General features: G+C 62.1%; 3 protein-coding genes across 8 annotated transcripts in view; 2 read left to right on the top strand and 1 right to left on the bottom strand.

Annotated features, from left to right (window-relative positions):
* Positions 1-2,761, top strand: part of PLEKHA2 (pleckstrin homology domain containing A2) — an 11,138-nt gene extending 8,377 nt beyond the window's left edge. Inside the window, exons 10-11 of one of the 4 annotated variants that reach the window (XM_057386421.1) lie at positions 32-105; positions 219-2,761. In XM_057386421.1, the coding sequence (XP_057242404.1) occupies positions 32-105; positions 219-570 (426 nt within the window). In that variant the 3' untranslated portion in view covers positions 571-2,761. Of the gene's footprint in view, positions 1-27; positions 106-215 lie in introns of all 4 variants that reach the window. The other 3 variants (XM_057386420.1, XM_057386423.1, XM_057386422.1) reach the window with 3 other exon arrangements.
* Positions 2,762-3,925: 1,164 nt separating this feature from the next.
* On the bottom strand, positions 3,926-5,147 carry TM2D2 (TM2 domain containing 2). Of its 3 annotated transcripts, XM_057386427.1 has the most exons (4): positions 4,933-5,147; positions 4,775-4,862; positions 4,538-4,653; positions 4,146-4,434 (listed from the first exon to the last, which is right to left on the bottom strand). In XM_057386427.1, the coding sequence occupies exons 1-4, from the start codon at positions 5,121-5,123 to the stop codon at positions 4,221-4,223; spliced, it is 609 nt and encodes a 202-aa protein (XP_057242410.1). In that variant the 5' UTR covers positions 5,124-5,147; the 3' UTR covers positions 4,146-4,220. The 3 variants fall into 3 exon arrangements, with proteins under 3 accessions (XP_057242408.1, XP_057242409.1, XP_057242410.1); XM_057386425.1 differs by lacking the exon at positions 4,538-4,653 and having other exon boundaries at positions 3,926-4,434; XM_057386426.1 differs by lacking the exon at positions 4,538-4,653 and having other exon boundaries at positions 3,926-4,434; positions 4,939-5,147.
* A 2,089-nt stretch (positions 5,148-7,236) lies between these two features.
* ADAM9 (ADAM metallopeptidase domain 9) overlaps positions 7,237-7,858 on the top strand; it is a 17,246-nt gene continuing 16,624 nt past the window's right edge. Inside the window, exon 1 of the mRNA XM_057386428.1 lies at positions 7,237-7,418. Within this exon, the coding sequence (XP_057242411.1) occupies positions 7,307-7,418 (112 nt within the window). The 5' untranslated portion in view covers positions 7,237-7,306. The remainder of the gene's footprint in view (positions 7,419-7,858) is intronic.

The raw sequence follows: 7,858 nt of genomic DNA, 5'->3' as shown, positions 1-7,858 counted from the left end.
GCTGTCCTCACGGGGCTGTGTTTGCAGGCAGACAGTCCCGAGGACATGCACAGCTGGATCCGCGCCATCACCGCAGCACTGCAGGCGCTCAAAACCCGCCCCAGGGTAGGTCATGGACCTCCTGTTTCACATTTACAGCCAAATGGAGGCGATTCGATGCACAAGGTGTGCACTGAGTGCACTCTCTGAGCAGCCTCTCTGTGTCACTCTTGCAGGAGATGTCCTTTGTCAGATCCCCATTCCCAGCCCGGCCCGGGGGTTCAGCAGTGCCCGCCCGGCAGCGGCCGGAGGAGCGGAGAGCGCTGTGCAGAGCCCCGTGCAGCTCCACATGGCAGCCCTGGACACCCGTGCCGAGGCCAGAGGGTGAACAGCAGGCTCTGGGTGATCACCCAGCCCCGATCCCCCTGGCAGACCCGGCCCCGGGCCCGTCCCTCACGGGGCCCCATGGCAGAGCCGGGTCTGGTCCCCGCCTGCGGCACCGCTCGGAGCCGCAGCAGCTCAAGGAGAAACCGTTCACCTTCGACCTGGACGATGAAAGCATCCGGACCTCGGACGTGTGAGGGGCACTGAGCCAGCCCCGGCTCCACATGCCTGTGGGGCTGTTTGGGGTGTGTGAGTGTCCCTGCCCTGTGACACAGGATCCGTCTGGAGCCACGTCCTGTGCCCTGCTCTGCCCTGGCTGCTCCTGCCCAGCCTTGGTTCTGTGTTTTTGGCACTCGCTGTGCAGGGCAGGAGATGCTGGGGACTGTATGAGGGGACACCTTCTGCAATGCGTGATTTCCCCCCAAAACCAGGTCTGGAGGAAGCGGCAGGAGGGGACTGTGGCCTTTCTTGTGTTTGACAAATGTTTCTGTCCCCTTTGATGCTGCTCAGACTCCCCAGGGCAGACGCTGCCCACACGGACTCACTGCAACTTCCCCTTACAGTGACTGATTCCTCACTGCCCACACAGGGGTTTATCAGCAATCTGCTGGCTTTTAATTACGTTTTTTTATACCTGTGGCTCCTGTTGACCCCCAGCCTGGGCAGGTTCTCAGCCACTGAAGGTTTTTTGGTACATCCTGAGCCCGAGCAGGGACAGCTGCTGGAGCAGTGGTGGCTCCCAGGCTGGAGCATCCTCAGGTACGGWGTCGGTTCTGCACTGCACTCCTGGGCACAGGGATGGTGAAAAGCTTTCAGCAAAAAGCACCGAAAACYGAGCTCCTGATGGAACTGGGCAGACTTGTCCAGCCAACTCTGCTGCTGCCTGCCCGAGATGGAAACCAGCAGGAGTTTCTAGAGCAATGTGAATCGTCATTTCCATAACCAAATGAGCTCCTGTAGGTGTGATAAATAGTGTGTAGAAAATGCAGGTGTTCCCTCGGCAGAGAGATTGTCTGATATCCTGAAAGTGTGTGCAATCCCTGGGTGCTGAGCAGAGCTTGGCATCCCTTTCACTTCACTGGCTGTGACACATCCTGTGCTCTGCAAACTCAGCCCCGTGTGCTCCCCAGAGCAGAACATCTGCTTTGTCCCAGCCCTTTTGGGGCCTCCAGCTGTTTGACAGTTGTGAGGTGCAGCTCTGAGCCTCCATCAGCCCCACTGACCTTGATGTGATTGGAATTGTTCCTTCCTGCCTCCATCCTCGGTGGGACCCGTGGGGTGCTTTGGGGCTGTGCCTTTGTGCAGCTGGGGAGGCAGGAATGGGTCCCGTGAGTGCAAGAGGGGCTCACAGGGGATTGTGTGGAGGTGCTGGAGAACACAGGGACCATGAAAATGAGTGGGAATCCATGCAAACGGTACAGGCGAGCGTTAGCGTTACTTAATTGTAGCAACATAGATCCTGCTGTTCCTTTTTCTGCCTCCTTTTTGCTTCGTTTGCACTAGAGTTCGAAACCTTTCATTTTTTTAGGCTGACTTGCTGTTTGGCTCCTAGCACTTGCAGGAATGTTTTACTGGTTTGGTAAGCCCTTCCATGAGAGTCCCAGCGTTTGGTAACAGCGCTCTGAGCTCAGTTTTGGAGAGCAGGGAATGCAGAGGGATCACGGCTCCTTTGTGCAAAGCCTGGAATCAGAGTCCTGAGTGTTCCTGGTGCTTGGTAATTGTGCAGTTTCCTCAGTCCTGGGATGGTAAARCAGAGGCTTGTTGCACAATTAAGGTTAATTATCCAGGAGCAGAAACTTCCAGTGGCTCCAGTATTTATTGCAACATTCCTTTTGTTCCTTTGCACCCTCCTGCATCCCCAGGACAGCACCAAGGCTGAAGGGGAGGTTCAGGCAGATGTGAAGCTCAGGGGGCTCCAGAGCCGTCCATGATGCAGGTGGTGCTGGCAGGGAGGGATTTCCCTCTGTTCCAAAGGACTGGGTGGATGCAGCCAGACCCTGATGAGCTTTGGGGTTATTTTAAAGGGAACTGGTGTCCCCTCAGCTCTCAGGAGGGACAGATGGACACATCCCCCAGAGCTGCTCCTCCTGGAGCCTGTGCTGTGGGGTTTGCTGGGGGTGCTGTAGATTTGGGGTGCCTTGCAGGGGCAGAGGGGTGGCAGAGAGGGGTTTGCTCTGTTCCAGTGGCATTCCCACATTGTTCCAGACGTTTCTGCAAGTGCTGGCTGGGGATTTCAAGTGCTCTTAGGGCCAGGGCCCTCGCTCAGGCAATGCTCCATGATTCCYGGGGTATGGGCTACCTGCCCCCACCCCTGGCCTGTGAATGCTGGAATGCCCTTTCTTCCCTGTGGTTTTAAATAAAGAAGGAAATCCCAATTGCCTTCCCAGCCTGTCCATTTGCCCGGGATGTTTTGGGTAGGGGTTGAATGCTGTTCCCAGCAGGGTGRGGAGCTCTCAGGATCATTGTGGGTGCCCCCAATGCTCAAGGTGCTGCTGCACCCCCTGCACCAGGGAGGGGCTCAGGGCTGGGGGAGGGCAGTGTGAGGTGAGGGCAGGGCCATCACAACCTCCTGCCTTTCTGGACCAAGGTCCCCGTGTTCCCTGGGGAGGAGGGAACTGCTGGAGCAAGGTCCTGCTGGGAGCTGGCACTGSGGGCTGTTCATGACCGTGGGCTTTTGCACATGGATTATTGTTTTCTTCTTTCTGGGTCACTGYGAAATGTTTTCCCCTCCGTGGATTTTTCAGCCCTGTTGTTCTGCCAAGGAACAGCATTTTCAGGACAAAGCTGTTAAACTCAGAACACTGGTGACCCAGTGGGGACACAGCACGCCCTCCCCAGAGAGGAATTGGTGCAATTGCCACAAACCCAAAGCAGAACAAGCAGATTTCCCACCCACACCGAGCACCAGGCAGGCCAGGGCAGCACCACGGGCACAAAGTGGCCAAAGGGCTGGAGGGAGCTCAGCCTGCAGATCTGTGTGAGACTGAGTGTGCCTGTGGTTTTATCTCAAATGTGACCAGACATTTGCATACAGATTTTGTGTCTGGCYCTGGCTGGGACTTGCTGCAGCTTCCTTTTCCCATTTTTATTCAGCTTGTTAAGGTTTCAGCCTGCAGCTGGTGGGGCTTCCTCTTTTGGGTGTGAAGTTCTTGCACCCTGTGCTGGGTTTGGAGGCAGGGAGCTGCCTGGCACACACGGCCCCTTCTCAGCTCTGAGTGCTCCCACGTGTTCCCAACAGCTCTGGGGAGAAATGAACCCTGTCATGAGTGACAAGTGCTGCTTTGGACAGGTCCGAGCTTCCCACCTGCAAGAGTGGGGCAAGGAACGTTCTCTGGAGGGTGCAGGTTGTGCCAAACCTAATCCAGATTCCCCTGAAGGGGTGAACAGGGTGCTCATGGCTTTGCCCCTCTAAGGGCTACTCAGCCTTAACGGCTTCAGGCCCTGGGTGACCCGTGGTGGCCCATGGTGGCCCATGACCCCCGGGCTCAGGACTAACGGGCTGCCCAGGGGGCTCAGGGCCTGACCCTGTGGCCTTCAGCTCTGTGTGGCTGTCACTCTGCTAATCCCCAAAGCACGTGGAGTCAGCTTCTTCCAGATTTTATTAAGGTTTGTTTGACCCTCTGTGTTTGTAACGTCTGATTCCTTAAGCTGTCGCTATCTGCAGGGGGAAGCCAGATTATTTTAAACAAGCAAAATATATCCTGCATAACTTTGTGTCCAAGGCTGGTACAGAGTCATTATCAAGAGTAACTGTTCTGCACACTGAGTAACAGTTTTGTGAGTCCACCCTGTGCCAGGGCTTTGCTTGGGGCGAGCAGAGATCTCCAGAGCTGCAGCCGGGCCAGCCCTGCCCTCGCTCAGTACACGGTGCACCARTTGCTGCCATCGCTGGGCATCAGCCCGCCCGTGATGAGCAGAATCAGATCCACGAACCACCAGATGCCCAGGCCCCCCAGGGTCAGCAGCTTGCCCACGGCAGTGCCCGTGTGGCCCAGGCAGAAGCGATCCACGCCGAAGCAGCCCAGGAAGAAGGAGTAGAGCAGGGTGGTGATGAAGTAGTGTCCGGTGTACCTGTGGGGAGATGCGGCGGGGTCAGGGGGTGTCAGCCGTGCCCCCGGACCAGCCCCGCTCCTCGGGCTCCGTCCAGCGGCTCTGGGGACAGGGACCCTCCTACTTGACACAGGGCCGGCTGCCCCGCAGGAAGCTCCGCGGCTCGGCGCACTCGATGCCGTCCAGCGCCCGGCACTGCACCCGCGTGTGATCCACCTCGCCGTGGGCCTGGCCGCCGAACTGCGGCGGGGGAGAGCTCAGGGGGGCTCCGCAGGGCCCGGCAGCACCGGCAGCACCGGCAGCACCGGCAGCACCGGCAGCACCGGCAGCGGGGCCGCCTCCCCGCCCCGCTCCCCCTCACCTTCACGCAGCCGTGCCCCAGCTCCTGCTGGGCCGTGGCGTTCCCGCCGTGATCCACCGGCTCCTCGCACTCCACGAACTCCTCGGGGCTGCGGGGAGGAGCGGGGGGTGAGGGCGGCAGCGCGGCCGCGCCCGCACCCGCCCCGGCCCGGCGCTCACAGGTACGTGCACAGGACGAGCGGCGCCCGCGGGTCGCTGTAGGCCCAGGCGGCGGCGGGCGGCCCCGGGGGCAGCTCCCGGTGGGGCTCGGTGTCGTTGCCGGGGAGGCCGCGGCCGTGCAGCAGCAGCAGATTCCCCAGCAGGAGCGCGGCCTGCCCGCACAGCAGCGCGTACCCCACGGGCGGCGCCATGGCGGCACCGCTCCTTCCGGGCCGCGCGCCCGCAGCCAATCAGCGCGCGCCGCCCTACGCCCGCAGCCAATGAGCGCCCGCCGCCGCGCCGCCCGTAGCCAATGAGCGCCCGCCGCCGCCCGCCCGCAGCCAATGAGCGCCTGCCGCCGCACCGCCGCAGCCAATCAGCGCCCGCCGCCCCGCGCCGCAGCCAATGAGCGCCCGCAGCCAATGAGCGCCCGCCGCCGCCCGCCCGCAGCCAATCAGCGCCCGCAGCCAATCAGCGCCCGCCGCCCTGCGCCCGCAGCCAATGAGCGCCCGCCGCCGCGCCGCCCGCAGCCAATCAGAGCCCGCCGCGCCCCCCGCAGCCAATGAGCGCCCGCCGCCCCGCGCCCGCAGCCAATGAGCGCCCGCAGCCAATCAGCGCCCGCAGCCAATCAGCGCCCGCAGCCAATCAGCGCCCGCCGCCCTGCGCCCGCAGCCAATGAGCGCCCGCCGCCGCGCCGCCCGCAGCCAATAAGACCCCGCCGCCGCCGGCCGGGCCGGGTAAAAGCCGCTCGCAGCCAATCACAGCCGAGGCGGAAGGAGCTGAGGAAGCGGCAGCGCGGGGGCGCGGCGGGCGAGGACGCGATTGGCTGTCGGGGCGGGCTGTCAGCCAATGGGAGAAGGTGAGGGGCGGGGCGCTGAGCGCGCGTGGCGTTGTCATGGCGCTGCGGGGCTCGGGGCGATCACCCCGCCCTGTGGAAATTGGAAATTGGGGTCCATTTGTGCTCTTTTCCACAGTAAACTGACTCCACTGAGCCACTCTCCGTGTCTGCTCTTTGTGTCAATTTAGGGGACAATCGCTCCTGTCTCAGCCGCGGGAGGGATAAAATGTCAGTGCTTGGATGTCAGGAAATCTCACTGCAATGGGTTTTCTGGTTGTGCTTTATTCAMGTCACAAAGTCCATGCTGGAGCCAGTGACCAACTCTAATCCTCCGGCGCTCAGTTCTCAGGTCTCACTTGTGGCTTCAAGGATTTATTGGTTTTAGCTGGTTCTTCTCCCAGAGCAGATCCCACTGTTCCTGGTGATGGTGTCCGGGTGTTTCCCAGGCTGAGCAGCGGAGCAGGGGTTTATTTTGACCAGAACTGTGCTCTGAAGTTCCCCAGCAGTTGTGTCCGGAGCCTTGGGGTGTATTTACAGTTCCTTGCGGTGCTGAGTGATGGGAGAAGCCAAGGCAGGGGGATACGGCTCTGGCTTCAACCTGGAACTCACAGCCCTCGGACAGGAACCACAGGATGGATGATTCACATTTGTGCATTATTTGCACAGAGGTGTCCGATGTGATCCATGCTGTTATCAGAATCCATAAGGAGTTTTCTGAATCTCTGGTAATGCCCAAGCACAGGGCAGTCATTCCCTGATCCAAGAGCTGTGTGCAGTTCCTGTAGGGATTGAGATGGAAAACCCCAATGTTGTGTTTGTCGGGGCTCCTTTAGCCTGGATATTGTTCTGTGTCACCATTGCTTGCTTCTAATGTGACGGATCTGTCACTTTGTGTGTTCCTGGTTTTCTGGAGGATGATGCAGAGCTCTGACAGSTCAGGATATTCTGTGGTTTGATTTGCAGTGCAGTTTTTTGGCCGGAAAGGCGATCAGAACCGCGCTGGCCGCGGTCTGCGCTGACACCAGCGGGCGTTTGCTGCGGGACCCCATCGCTTGTCGGAATTGGTTGTTTTTAATCCAAAAAAGCACTGCGAAGGTTGAGGCTGTTCCACCTGAGCCGTTCCGGGGTCGGGGCCATTCCGGGGCCGTACCGGGGCCGTACCGGGGTTGTACCGGGGCCGTTCCGGGGCGGTCGGGGCGGGCTGTAGGTGCCGTGCCGTGGCGTTCCGTGCCATACCGGGGCCGTTCCGTGCCGTGCCGTGCCGTTCCGGGGCTGTACCGGGGCCGTTCCGGTGCTGTTCCGTGCCATGCCGTGCCGTTCCGGGGCGGTCGGGGTGGGCTGTAGGTGCCATACCGGGGCCGTTCCGTGCCGTTCCGTGCCGTTCCGGGGCCGTTCCGGGGCTGTTCCGTGCCATGCCGGGGCCATACCGGGCCCATGCCGTGCCGTTCCGGGGCGGGCGGTGGCGGGCTCCTCCCCGGGGCGGTGCAGCGCAGGCCGTGCCCGGTTCCATAAGGCCGCGGGGCCGCGGGCCGGACCCAGCGCGCTCCGGGAGGGGCGATGCGGGCCGGGAGCGCCATGGCCGGGGCTCGGACCCGCTCCTGCCGCCTCCTCCTCCTSYTSYTSCTCCTSCTSCTCGTTCCGCCGCCGGCCGAGCCCGGGCAGCCCGCGGGTGAGTGCATGGGGCCGGGCTGGGCCTGAGCCCTCGGCCCCGGTACAGCCCCGGACAGCGCCGTCCCATCCTCCCCTCCCCTCCCGTCCCCTCCCCTCCCGTCCCCTCCGGAGCGCCGGGATCCCCTCGGCTCCTCCCCGGGTCACCGGGCACGGTCTGTCCGTTCCCGGCCCTGGAGGGTGCAGGCGGGGCAGAGACCCCCCCCCCCATTATCCCGGCTGGAGCGGGGTGTCCTGCCCGCTGTCCCCGTGTCCCCGCGGTGTCCCCGAGGGCAGGGTGGCGGTGCCGGGGTCGCTGCTGTCAGCAGGATCACAGATCTGGGGTTGGCAGCTCCACCTGTGCCCTGCCCGGCCTCCGCCGTGCCAGGGGATGCTCAGGGATGCTGCGGAGGCCCCGGCGGGACAGGGGGGTTTTATCCGAACCCGGCAGGACAGGGGGGT

This window comes from Malurus melanocephalus, unplaced genomic scaffold (genome assembly GCF_030028575.1).
Source record: "Malurus melanocephalus ecotype Western Australia unplaced genomic scaffold, MMel_1.1 scaffold_965, whole genome shotgun sequence".
Lineage (NCBI taxonomy): Eukaryota > Metazoa > Chordata > Aves > Passeriformes > Maluridae > Malurus > Malurus melanocephalus.
This window is presented reverse-complemented; position numbering and strand designations above follow the sequence as displayed.